We start from the raw sequence: 14,041 nt of genomic DNA, 5'->3' as shown, positions 1-14,041 counted from the left end.
CTCCTGTCTCTCTCCTCTGCTCCCTCCTGTCTCTCTCCTCTGCTCCCTCCTGTCTCTCTCCTCTGCTCCCTCCTGTCTCTCTCCTCTGCTCCCTCCTGTCTCTCTCCTCGGCTCCCTCCTGTCTCTCTCCTCTGCTCCCTCCTGTCTCTCTCCTCTGCTCCCTCCTGTCTCTCTCTTCTGCTCCCTCTTGTCTCTCTCCTCTGCTCCCTCCTGTCTCTCTCCTCTGCTCCCTCCTGTCTCTCTCCTCTGCTCCCTCCTGTCTCTCTCCTCTGCTCCCTCTTGTCTCTCTCCTCTGCTCCCTCCTGTCTCTCTCTTCTGCTCCCTCTTGTCTCTCTCCTCTGCTCCCTCCTGTCTCTCTCCTCTGCTCCCTCTTGTCTCTCTCCTCTGTTCCCTCTTGTCTCTCTCCTCTGCTCCCTCTTGTCTCTCTCCTCTGCTCCCTCTTGTCTCTCTCCTCTGCTCCCTCCTGTCTCTCTCCTCTGCTCCCTCCTGTCTCTCTCCTCTGTTCCCTCCTGTCTCTCTCCTCTGCTCCCTCTTGTCTCTCTCCTCTGCTCCCTCCAGTCTCTCTCCTCTGCTCCCTCCTGTCTCTCTCCTCTGTTCCCTCCTGTCTCTCTCCTCTGCTCCCTCCTGTCTCTCTCCTCTGTTCCCTCCTGTCTCTCTCCTCTGCTCCCTCTTGTCTCTCTCCTCTGCTCCCTCCTGTCTCTCTCCTCTGCTCCCTCTTGTCTCTCTCCTCTGCTCCCTCCTGTCTCTCTCCTCTGCTCCCTCCTGTCTCTCTCCTCTGTTCCCTCCTGTCTCTCTCCTCTGCTCCCTCCTGTCTCTCTCCTCTGCTCCCTCCTGTCTCTCTCCTCTGCTCCCTCCTGTCTCTCTCCTCTGCTCCCTTCTGTCTCTCTCCTCTGCTCCCTCCTGTCTCTCTCCTCTGCTCCCTCCTGTCTCTCTCCTCTGCTCCCTCCTGTCTCTCTCCTCTGCTCCCTCCAGTCTCTCTCCTCTGCTCTACCTCCGTTCTCTGTTTTATATTCCAGACGTTCTTTTTGATTGGTAATAATGAAAAACCTGCTGTGTATGTCAGTAGGTCAATGGAGTCTGATGAACCGGTGGTGTACCTGGAGGATGAGCCTGTCCTTCCTGAGTCTGCCCAGGTCCAGATAGGCCTGAAGTAAGAATACAAACACACACACACACATTAAGCTACGCAATGTCTATAACTCCATACTACCCTGCTGTCGGACAACTGAAAGATAGTGTTGTTGTTTACAGGTATGATGCTGCCAACTCCAGTTTTGTCATGGTGATCATGCAGCTGCAAAACCCTGCTGCTCTGTCAGTCCCCTCCACTACCAGAGTGTGAGTATTCACCCATTCATTCGTCCAGTCACTCATTCATTCCATCTTTCCTTTCATTCATTCATACATGTGTGTGTGTACTAACTAGACTCTGTCAGTGTTGCGCTGACACAGACAGCATCGCAGCGTGTTACAGACCACGTGGACTTTGAGGGTGCCGCTGTGCTCAGCCTGTCAGTGTTGAGTTGACACAGACAGCATCGCAGCGTGTTATAGACCACGTGGACTTTGAGAGTGCCGCTGTGCTCAGCCTGTCAGTGTTGAGTTGACTTGGCACCTGGAGGCGTTAGAGCTGCTCTGGGTACGTGTGTCAATGTTGAATCTAGAGAGCTCAATACTGAGCTGGCTTTATTTATTTCATTTCAACTTTATTTAACTAGGCAAGTCAGTTAAGAACAAATTCTTATTTACAATGACGGCCTACCAAAAGGCAAAAGGCCTCCTGCGGGGACGGGGGCCTGAGATAAAAAATAAATAACATAAAAATATAGGACAAAACACACATCACGACAAGAGAGACAACACAACATAACTGGTGTGATGTCCTCTCACAAACACACACACACACACTCTGTCTCTCTCGCTCTCAGAGAAGTATGAGACTGACTGAGATGAGGATAGGAGGGACAGCCTCACACACACCTCTGTGTGAAACACAAACGCTCTCTCTCACTCACACACACACACACACACCTCTGAGAAACACAAACGCTCTCTCTCACACACACACACCTCTGAGAAACACAAACGCTCTCTCTCTCTCACACCCACACACACACCTCTGAGAAACACAAACGCTCTCTCTCACACACACACACACACCTCTGAGAAACACAAACGCTCTCTCTCTCACACACACACACACACACACACACTGAGAAACACAAACGCTCTCTCTCTCACACACACACACACACACACACTCACACACTCACACACACACCTCTGTGAAACACAAACTCTTTCTCACACACACCTCTGTGAAACACAAACTTTCTCACACACACACACATATACACACACACACCTCTGTGAAACACACTCTCTCTCACATACACAACAACATACACACACACACACCTCTGTGAAACACAAACTCTATTTCTCACACACACCTCTGTGAAACACAAACTTTCTCACACACACGCACACATACACACACACACACACACCTCTGTGAAACACACTCTCTCTCACATACACAACAACATACACACACACACACCTCTGTGAAACACAAGCTCTCTTTCTCACACACACCTCTCTGTGAAACACAAACTCTCTTTCTCACACACACCTCTGTGAAACACAAACTTTCTCACACACACACACATACACACACACACCTCTGTGAAACACACTCTCTCTCACATACACAACAACATACACACACACACACCTCTGTGAAACACAAACTCTCTCTCACACACACACTCACACACACACACACCTCTCTGCGAAACACAAACTCTCTCACACACACACACACCTCTCTGTGAAACACAACTCTCTCTCACACACACACACCTCTCTGTGAAACACAAACTTTCTCTCTCTCTCTCTCACTCACACACACACACACACACACACAAACTCTCTCTCACACACACACCTCTCTGTGAAACACAAACTCTCTCACTCACACACACACACCTTTCTGTGAAACACAACTCTATCTCACACACACCCACACACACACACACTTCTCTGTGAAACACAAACTCTCTCACACACACACACACCTCTCTGTGAAACACAAACTCTCTCTCTTACACACACACACCTCTCTGTGAAACACAAACTCTCTCTCTTACACACACACACCTCTCTGTGAAACACACTCTCTCTCACATACACAACAACATACACACACACACACCTCTGTGAAACACAAACTCTATTTCTCACACACACCTCTGTGAAACACAAACTTTCTCACACACACGCACACATACACACACACACCTCTGTGAAACACACTCTCTCTCACATACACAACAACATACACACACACACACCTCTGTGAAACACAAGCTCTCTTTCTCACACACACCTCTCTGTGAAACACAAACTCTCTTTCTCACACACACCTCTGTGAAACACAAACTTTCTCACACACACACACATACACACACACACCTCTGTGAAACACACTCTCTCTCACATACACAACAACATACACACACACACACACACACCTCTGTGAAACACAAACTCTCTCTCACACACACACTCACACACAAACACACCTCTCTGCGAAACACAAACTCTCTCACACACACACACACCTCTCTGTGAAACACAACTCTCTCTCACACACACACACCTCTCTGTGAAACACAAACTTTCTCTCTCTCTCTCTCACTCACACACACACACACACACACACAAACCCTCTCTCACACACACACCTCTCTGTGAAACACAAACTCTCTCACTCACACACACACACCTTTCTGTGAAACACAACTCTATCTCACACACACACACACACACACACTTCTCTGTGAAACACAAACTCTCTCACACACACACACACCTCTCTGTGAAACACAAACTCTCTCTCTTACACACACACACACACGCTGCACCCAAATACTACCACTGTCGAGAGCGTCCTGACCGGTTGCATCACAGCCTGGTACGGGAATTGGTCCATCCTCCAGCGGGTGGTGCAGATGGCCCGGTACACTGGGACCGTGCTTTCACCCATCTAGGACATCTACTGGAAACGGTGCCTGAGGATGGCCCGCAGCATCATCAAGGACCCCACACAACCCGGCCACAAGCTGTTCACTCACCGTCGGGCAGACGGTATCGGAGAATGTCTGATACCAACAGGCTCAGAGACAGTTTCTATCTACAAACCATCATACTGCTGAACACTTGAACTGGACTGACCACCTGCTCTGATTCTTTGTACCTTGACACACATTCACACCCATACACACATCTACACACACACATATCCACACACACATCACAACTGCTGCTACCAGACTCCTATTATGATTGCTAAATACCGCACAATTTAAACACTTGCCCCCCCCCCCCCCCCCCCCAAATCAAATTTATCAGCTGATATCTCAAAGTGCTGTACAGAAACCCAGCCTAAAACCCCAAACAGCAAGCAATGCAGGTGTAGAAGCATGGTGGCTAGGAAAAACTCCCTAGAAAGGCCAAAACCTAGGAAGAAACCTAGAGAGGAACCAGGCTATGTGGGGTGGCCAGTCCTGTTCTGGCTGTGCCGGGTGGAGATTATAACAGAACATGGCCAAGATGTTCAAATGTTCATAAATGACCAGCATGGTCCAATAATAATAAGGCAGAACAGTTGAAACTGGAGCAGCAGCACGGCCAGGTGGACTGGGGACAGCAAGGAGTCATCATGTCAGGTAGTCCTGAGGCATGGTCCTAGGGCTCAGGTCCTCCGAGAGAGAGAAAGAAAGAGAGAGAATTAGAGAGAGCACACTTAAATTCACAGAGGACACCGAATAGGACAGGAGAAGTACTCCAGATATAACAAACTGACCCTAGCCCCCCGACACATAAACTACTGCAGCATAAATACTGGAGGCTGAGACAGGAGGGGTCAGGAGACACTGTGGCCCCATCCGAGGACACCCCCGGACAGGGCCAAACAGGAAGGATATAACCCCACCCACTTTGCCAAAGCACAGCCCCCACACCACTAGAGGGATATCTTCAAACACCAACTTACCATCCTGAGACAAGGCAGAGTATAGCCCACAAAGATCTCCGCCACAGCACAACCCAGGGGGGGCGCCAACCCAGACAGGAAGATCACATCAGTGACTCGACCCATTCAAGTGACGCACCCCTCCTAGGGACGGTATGAAAGAGCCCCAGTAAGCCAGTGACTCAGCCCCTGTAATAGGGTTAGAGGCAGAGAATCCCAATGGAAAGAGGGGAACCGGCCAGGCAGAGACAGCAAGGGCGGTTCGTTGCTCCAGAGCCTTTCCGTTCACCTTCCCACTCCTGGGCCAGACTACACTCAATCATATGACCCACTGAAGAGATTAGTCTTCAGTAAAGACTTAAAGGTTGAGACCGAGTTTGCGTCTCACACATGGGTAGGCAGACTATTCCATAAAAATGGAGCTCTATAGGAGAAAGCCCTGCCTCCAGCTGTTTGCTTAGAAATTCTAGGGACAATTAGGAGGCCTGCGTCTTGTGACCGTAGCGTACGTGTAGGTATGTACGGCAGGACCAAATCAGAGAGATAGGTAGGAGCAAGCCGATGTAATGCTTTGTAGGTTAGCAGTAAAACCTTGAAATCAGCCCTTGCCTTGACAGGAAGCCAGTGTCAGGTTAGCACTGGAGTAATATGATCAAATTTCTTTGGTTCTAGTCAGGATTCTAGCAGCCGTATTTAGCAATAACTGAAGTTTATTTAGTGCTTTATCCGGGTAGCCGGAAAGTAGAGCATTGCAGTAGTCTAACCTGGAAGTGACAAAAGCATGGATAAATTTTTCTGCATCATTTTTGGACAGAAGGTTTCTGATTTTTGCAATGTTACGTAGATGGAAAAAAGCTGTCCTTGAAATGGTCTTGATATGTTCTTCAAAAGAGAGATCAGGGTCCAGAGTAACGCCGAGGTCCTTCACAGTTTTATTTGAGACGACTGTACAACCATTAAGATTAATTGTCAGATTCAACAGAAGATCTCTTTATTTCTTGGGACCTAGAACAAGCATCTCTGTTTTGTCCGAGTTTAAAGGTAGAAAGTTTGCAGCCATCCACTTCCTTATGTCTGAAACACATGCTTCTAGCGAGGGCAATTTTGGGGCTTCACCATGTTTCATTGAAATGTACAGCTGTGTGTCATCCGCATAGCAGTGAAAGTTAACATTATGTTTTCGAATGACATCCCCAAGAGGTAAAATATATAGTGAAAACAAAAGTGATCCTAAAACGGAACCTTGAGGAACACCGAAGTTTACAGTTGATTTGTCAGAGGACAAACCATTCACAGAGACAAACTGATATCTTTCCGACAGATAAGATCTAAACCAGGCCAGAACTTGTCCGTGTAGACCAATTTGGGTTTCCAATCTCTCCAAAAGGATGTGGTGATCGATGGTATCAAAAGCAGCACTAAGGTCTAGGAGCACGAGGACAGATGCAGAGCCTCGGTCTGATGCCATTAAAAGGTCATTTACCACCTTCACAAGTGCAGTCTCAGTGCTTTGATAGGGTCTAAAACCAGACTGAAGCAACCAGACTGACCTCCCGCCTTCCCCTAAACACGTGTAAATATCGGACAATATATTGTGCCTTCCCGTATTATACTGATGCAAAAATGTCTATTATATTCTACTGAGCCTTTGACCTTATGTTCCTATTCTTATCTTGTATTATTTCTTATTGTTGTTGCATTGTCCAGAAGGAACCTGCAAGTTAGCATTTCATTGGACCTCGAAGCCAGTTCCACTGCATTTTTCATTGTTCCCCTCTAATCAGGGACTGATTTAGACCTGGGACACCAGGTGGACGCAATTAATTATCTGGTAGAACAGAAAACCAGCAGGTTTCGGACCTCGTAGGGTAAGAGCTGAATAGCGCTGGTGTATACCATGTGTATCCTGTACACACGACTAATAAAGCTTGAGACACACACACACACACTTGCCCTTACATCACACAGGTGTGTCTTGTCTACTCTCTGCAGGGGTGAGTGGGCTCTGTCATGTTATTATTTATCGAGACCCCTCGCGGCTTTCTCTCCCGCCAGCAGCCCCTTTTTCTGTTTCTTTTATGGCCGACAAAAATGAAAAATGAAGTTAATCCACCCTCTCATGTTCCCAGGCTTGAAAAGGCATTCGTGTCCAATCGAACAGCGGGGAAACGCCTTTGAATCCCTCGCACAACATTCAGCTGGAATATCTCCCCCCAAAATATGATACAACTTAGCAGGTGGTATCTAGGCGTTTTAACTCCGTTTTTTTTTTCTTTTTTTTTTTTCTTCAACCAAACTTCCTTCATCGTATTCATTTGAGTGAAAATTTGGGCTCCTTTGTAGTTTGTGAAATATGCATATGCAGATGAGTCTGCTGCGTGGGGGTTCGTTTGCGGGTGAGAGGAAAGGAGTCTTGCAGAGAGCAGAGAGGGTTTTTTTTCCGGGAAGTGTTTGAGTCAATGTTAACTGGAGCAGAGAGAGAAATCCTCAAAGATGCTCGAGGCGCTCTGGCCGGAAGCTACAGAACAGCAGGCAGAAAGGGAAGAGCACACATCTCAATAACACAACACACCAGAGGTAACCAGCCTTTATCCCAACAGTCCCCAGGCCACGTTCACTTTTCCAACCTACTGCCTCTGTCTCCACATTAACTCTCTGAGTTTAAGAATATTATGTTGTTACTGGACGACATGACCTCAACAACATTGAAATGTCTTCTTCTAGAACTCAAAGTTGCTTGTGAAAATGTCTTGTTTTCTTTTGAAAGTTTTTTGTATAACTCTCTTTTCTCTCTCCCTCCTGCTCCCCCCCTCAAAAGATACATCCGGGTGGCGCTCCTCCCATCTTCCAGTGACATCAGCAGTCTGTTCAGGACCCGCGTGGTGCCCGTGGCGCTGCCCGACAGCGTGACGTTCAACGAGGTGTTCAGGGCGGCCGCGCCGCACGGCGTCCTCCGGCACAAGACGCTCCGCGTCGACGCCTGCACCGTGGGTCCCGGACGCACCGAGGACTGCCTGGTACGTACACAACGCACAGCACAAACACACTTACCAACAAGCTTTGAGCACCTACCAACACTCAGTTAACTAAATACAGAGCTGACACTACACCTCCACTGTAGAATTACCACACAACAACATATTGCTTGCTTATAACAACGTCACCCATTACGACTGGGACAGGGTCAAGAATGTGACCAAAGATGGGCAGACGAACTGACAGACACTTTCTCGCGCACACTCTGTCACTATTTGTCATTATCTTTCTCCTGACCCTCTCTCTCTCTCTCTCTCTCTCTCTCTCTCTCTCTCTCTCTCTCTCTCTCTCTCTCTCTCTCTCTCTCTCTCTCTCTCTCTCTCTCTCTCTCTCTCTCTCTCTCTCTCTCTCTCTCTCTCTCTCTCTCTCTCTCTCGCGCGCGCTAGGCTGGAGCCCATGTGAGTCTGGGAGAGCTTCCAGTGAGTGGGGATATGACCCGTGTGTGGTACAACCTGTTGACCAGTGAGAGGACCAGAGAGATAGAAGAGGCCAGCCAGGAGAGACCCGGCCCTGGGCCAGAGCAGCACCCTGCAGGGCCCGTGGACATGGTGAGTCCTCCTCCACCACTTCAGACCACTTGACACTGCCTGCCTCAGTCTACATGTTTCTGGATATGCCCACTTCACTCTGATTGGAGATCAGTTCAAATTCACTGCTGCATGCAGGTTATGTTATACAGAATATGCATTCTATTCTACTGAAGGGGAAATGACTAGTGGAGGCCTCAATCGCCAAGCTGTATCGGCCTCAGATGGCAGCACACGAAAGTCAAATGGAAAGTTGTTGTTGTAATTTGACCCCCTTTTCTCCCTAATTTCATGATATCCAATTGGTAGTTACGATCTGGTCTCATTGCTGCATCTCCCCAACGGGCTCGGGAGAGGCGAAGGTCGAGTCATGTGTCCTCCGAAACAGGACCTTCCAGGCCGCGCTGCTTCTCAACACACTGTTCGCTTAACCCGGAAGGCAGCCGCACCAGTGTGTTGGAGGAAACACCGTTCAACTGACGACTGAAGTCAGCTTGCAGGCGCCTGGCACGCTACAAGGAGTCGCTAGAGTGCGATGAGCCAAGGAAAGCCCCCCGGGCCAAACCCCGCCGGACCGCTGAGGCAAATTGTGCGCCGCCCTATGGGGCTCCTGTGAGACAGCCGGCCGAACCCCAGGCTGGGATCGAACCCCAGGCTGAAGTGGCGCCTCGTTCCAATATTGTGTTGTGTGTATGTTGTCAGGATGCGGTGTCGGCCCTGCTGCAGAGGACCTCCAGCGAGTTGGAGGCTGTGGAACAGGAACTGGCCTTGGAGGAGAAGGAGAGAGCGAGCCAGCTGGACATGGACGGACACCAATGGTACTGACCCACTGTCCCTCACAGCCTACTCTTTTTACTACCATTACAAACACCATTACTTTCAGTACACACACATATCACAGTTGGAGAGGCAGGGCCACCTGGGGATGGACAGAGACCAATTTGTACTGACAGCTCCCTCACAGATGACACTTTATAACCATTACAAACACCTTTTGACTTGGTGGGAGGTCTGTCGACGTGACCTTGGGCAGGGCACTTGGTCCTGGTGGCTCCTGTGGGTCACTCTGGATGGGAGACGGTTAGATGACTGAATGGAATGTAAATGTTGAGTGGCTTCACTGCAGGTAGATTGTATGTTTTAATATTCAATTAAACATTTAAAATACTTTTTTTTAAAACACCTTAGGGGGACATTTTCCTCTCGTAAAAACACATGTCCGTCTTACTTTCAAAACGTACAACATGGCTACATCAACATTTGACTCAAATATACCAGCCAGGCAGGTTGTATTGCATGTAACAATATGGCTGACCCCTGACCTCTCCTCTCATGACAGGCTGAGCATGCTGGGAGAGGACAGCCCTCAACTGGTCCTCGGACTGGAGGAGGAAGAAGAGGGGGAGGAGGAGAGGAAGGATTCTGTCAAGGCAGAGAAGAGGTTTGCTGGCTCTGGGCCGGCGTACGGAGGGGAGGAGAGGGAGGAGACGTGTCGAGAAGAGCCAGCCAGAGAGGAAGAGGAGGAGAAGGAAGAGGAGGAGAGGAGATGTAAAGAGAGACGCCCTCAGGCAAATAAAGGACCAACGCTGGTAAGCCACGTGTGCTCTGACACACACACACACACACACACACACACACGCACACACACACACACGCACACACACACACACACACACACACACACACACACACACACACACACACACACACTCATCTGGCTGAATGAAGAAATCTGGCCTCAAAGAGGTGTGTTTAATGTGGAACCCAGAGCCGTTAGATCTAGACACACACACACACACACACACACTTCAAAAAGTCCACTTTTATTCGGTGAACCCACATCTCTGTAGCTGTAATATACTCTAACCTTCTCCAGGTGGATGCGGAGACGAACACAGAGATGTGTGGTGTGGCGGTGAGGCCTAAAGACAGACCCAGCCTGGGACCAGGACCACGCAGCGCTCAGAGAGGCTTCGTACGGAACAGTATGATCATGAGGTCTCAAACCTTCTCCCCTGGGGAGCGCAACCAGTACATCTGCAGGGTGAGTGGGTTGTATACACACAGTGAGCACCATAATTCATTGGACAGTGACCCTTTTTTTTGTTATTTTGGTTCTGTACTCTAGCACTTTGAGTTTGAAATAATATAATGACAATGAGGGTGAAGTGCAGACTGTCAGCTTTAATTTGAGGGTATTTTCATACATATTGGATGAACCGATTAGAAATTACAGCACCTTTTGTACATGGTCTCCCCATTTTAAGGTTCTACAAGTATTTGTTGAATTGGCTTCTTAGAAGTGTGTCGTTAGGCAGGTGTATTCCTTTGTGTCGTTACTAAATGCAGGAGAGCTGTTAATGAATAGTATTGATTCTAGACTTTGCTATTGCCTTTGGAGGTTGTTGTTGGGGTGTGACAACATGAGGAAGACAGCAGTGTCGATGCAAATGAAGCTGGCCGTCATAAAGCTCAGAAATGAAAATCAATCAATCAGGAACATTGCAAAAACCCTGGGCATGCCTGAGTCAACAGTTTGGTTCATCATTAACAAGAAAACAACTGGTGAACTCAATTATGTCAAAAGATCCGGTAGACTGAGGAAGACCACTGTAGTGGATGACCGGAGAATACTCTCTATGGTGAAGAACCCCCCCTGACAACAGCCCAAAAGATCAAAAACAGTCTCCTGGATGCAGGTGTAGATGTGTCAAAGTCTACCATACTACACCAGCAGGACTACAGAGGGTACACTACAAGATGCAAACTACAGATAAGCCTGAAGAACAGAAAGGCCAGATTACAGTTTGCTAAAAAAGCACCTGAAAGAGCCCCAAGAGTTCTGGGGAAAAAAGTATTGTGGACAGATGAGACAAAGATTAACATGTACCAGAGTGATGGAAAGAGGAAAGTGTGGAGGAAAAAAAGACATTCCCATGATCCAAAGCATACCACCTCATCCGTGAAACATGGTGGAGGGGGTGTTATGGCTTGGGCCTGTATGGCTGCCAGTGGAACAGGCTCACTTGTCTTCATAGATGATGTGACTGCAGACAGAAGTAGAACAATGAATTCTGAAGTCTACAGAAATATTTTATCTACTCAGATAAACTCATTGGACGGCACTTCATCGTGCAACAAGACAATGACCCTAAAAATACTGCTAGAGCAATGAAGGGGTTTTTGATGGCCAAAAAGTGGAACATCCTTGACTGGCCGAGTCAATCACCGGATCTGAATCCAACTGAACATGCTTTTTACATGCTGAAGAGGAGACTGAAGGCAATAAGTCCCTGAAACAAGCAGGAACTGAAGATGGCTGCAGTACAGGCCTGGCAGAGCATCACCAGGGAAGATACCCAGCATGCTAAGGATATGCGACCAAATATTAACAATGATTACTTTATTCTACATTATGTTAAAGTGTCCAATGTTTTTTGATGCCCGAAAATGGGGAGGGACTATGTACAAAAGCTTCTATAATTTCTAAACGGTTCATTCGATATGTATGAAAATACCCTCAAATTAAAGCTGACAGTCTGCACTTCACCCTCATTGTCATTGTATCCTTTCACACTCAAAGTGCTAGAGTACAGAACCAAAATACCAGTTGGAACCTAGTTAAAACCACAGTTGGAACCCAGTTAAAACCCCAGTTGGAACCTAGTTAAAACCCCAGTTGGAACCCAGTTAAAACCACAGTTGGAACCCAGTTAAAACCACAGTTGGAACCTAGTTAAAACCCCAGTTGGAACCTAGTTAAAACCCCAGTTGGAACCCAGTTAAAACCCCAGTTGGAACCTAGTTAAAACCCCAGTTGGAACCCAGTTAAAACCACAGTTGGAACCTAGTTAAAACCACAGTTGGAACCTAGTTAAAACCACAGTTGGAACCCAGTTAAAACCCCAGTTGGAACCCAGTAGGAACCCCAGTTGGAACCTAGTTAAAACCCCAGTTGGAACCCAGTTAAAACCACAGTTGGAACCTAGTTAAAACCCCAGTTGGAACCCAGTTAAAACCCCAGTTGGAACCTAGTTAAAACCCCAGTTGGAACCCAGTTAAAACCCCAGTTGGAACCCAGTTAAAACCCCAGTTGGAACCCAGTTAAAACCCCAGTTGGAACCCAGTTAAAACCCCAGTTGGAACCCAGTTAAAACCCCAGTTGGAACCCAGTAGGAACCCCAGTTGGAACCTAGTTAAAACCCCAGTTGGAACCCAGTAGGAACCCCAGTTGGAACCCAGTTAAAACCCCAGTTGGAACCTAGTTAAAACCACAGTTGGAACCTAGTTAAAACCCCAGTTGGAACCCAGTTAAAACCCCAGTTGGAACCTAGTTAAACCCCCAGTTGGAACCTAGTTAAAACCCCAGTTGGAACCCAGTTAAAACCCCAGTTGGAACCTAGTTAAAACCCCAGTTGGAACCCAGTTAAAACCCCAGTTGGAACCCAGTTAAAACCACAGTTGGAACCTAGTTAAAACCACAGTTGGAACCTAGTTAAAAGCCCAGTTGGAACCTAGTTAAAACCACAGTTGGAACCCAGTTAAAACCCCAGTTGGAACCTAGTTAAAACCCCAGTTGGAACCTAGTTAAAACCACAGTTGGAACCTAGTTAAAACCACAGTTGGAACCCAGTTAAAACCCCAGTTGGAACCCAGTAGGAACCCCAGTTGGAACCTAGTTAAAACCCCAGTTGGAACCCAGTAGGAACCCCAGTTGGAACCCAGTTAAAACCCCAGTTGGAACCTAGTTAAAACCACAGTTGGAACCTAGTTAAAACCCCAGTTGGAACCCAGTTAAAACCACAGTTGGAACCTAGTTAAAACCCCAGTTGGAACCTAGTTAAAACCCCAGTTGGAACCCAGTTAAAACCCCAGTTGGAACCTAGTTAAAACCCCAGTTGGAACCCAGTTAAAACCCCAGTTGGAACCCAGTTAAAACCACAGTTGGAACCTAGTTAAAACCACAGTTGGAACCTAGTTAAAACCACAGTTGGAACCTAGTTAAAAGCCCAGTTGGAACCTAGTTAAAACCACAGTTGGAACCCAGTTAAAACCCCAGTTGGAACCCAGTTAAAACCACAGTTGGAACCCAGTTAAAACCACAGTTGGAACCTAGTTAAAACCCCAGTTGGAACCTAGTTAAAACCCCAGTTGGAACCTAGTTAAAACCACAGTTGGAACCCAGTTAAAACCCCAGTTGGAACCCAGTTAAAACCCCAGTTGGAACCTAGTTAAAACCCCAGTTGGAACCTAGTTAAAACCACAGTTGGAACCTAGTTAAAACCACAGTTGGAACCCAGTTAAAACCCCAGTTGGAACCTAGTTAAAACCCCAGTTGGAACCTAGTTAAAACCACAGTTGGAACCTAGTTAAAACCACAGTTGGAACCCAGTAGGAACCCCAGTTGGAACCTAGTTAAAACCCCAGTTGGAACCTAGTT

At 47.6% G+C, this 14,041-nt stretch overlaps 1 protein-coding gene across 2 annotated transcripts in view; it reads left to right on the top strand.

Moving 5' to 3' along the window:
• LOC139418990 (protein WWC2-like) overlaps positions 1 to 14,041 on the top strand; it is a 58,638-nt gene that overhangs the window by 41,915 nt on the left and 2,682 nt on the right. Inside the window, exons 14-20 of one of the 2 annotated variants that reach the window (XM_071168790.1) lie at positions 1,067 to 1,150; positions 1,252 to 1,338; positions 7,857 to 8,055; positions 8,461 to 8,622; positions 9,304 to 9,419; positions 9,941 to 10,190; positions 10,478 to 10,645. In XM_071168790.1, the coding sequence (XP_071024891.1) occupies positions 1,067 to 1,150; positions 1,252 to 1,338; positions 7,857 to 8,055; positions 8,461 to 8,622; positions 9,304 to 9,419; positions 9,941 to 10,190; positions 10,478 to 10,645 (1,066 nt within the window). Of the gene's footprint in view, positions 1 to 1,063; positions 1,151 to 1,251; positions 1,339 to 7,856; positions 8,056 to 8,460; positions 8,623 to 9,303; positions 9,420 to 9,940; positions 10,191 to 10,477; positions 10,646 to 14,041 lie in introns of both variants that reach the window. The other variant, XM_071168788.1, reaches the window with a different exon arrangement.

Source organism: Oncorhynchus clarkii, chromosome 10, assembly GCF_045791955.1.
Source record: "Oncorhynchus clarkii lewisi isolate Uvic-CL-2024 chromosome 10, UVic_Ocla_1.0, whole genome shotgun sequence".
Taxonomy (NCBI): Eukaryota; Metazoa; Chordata; class Actinopteri; order Salmoniformes; family Salmonidae; genus Oncorhynchus; species Oncorhynchus clarkii.
This window is presented reverse-complemented; position numbering and strand designations above follow the sequence as displayed.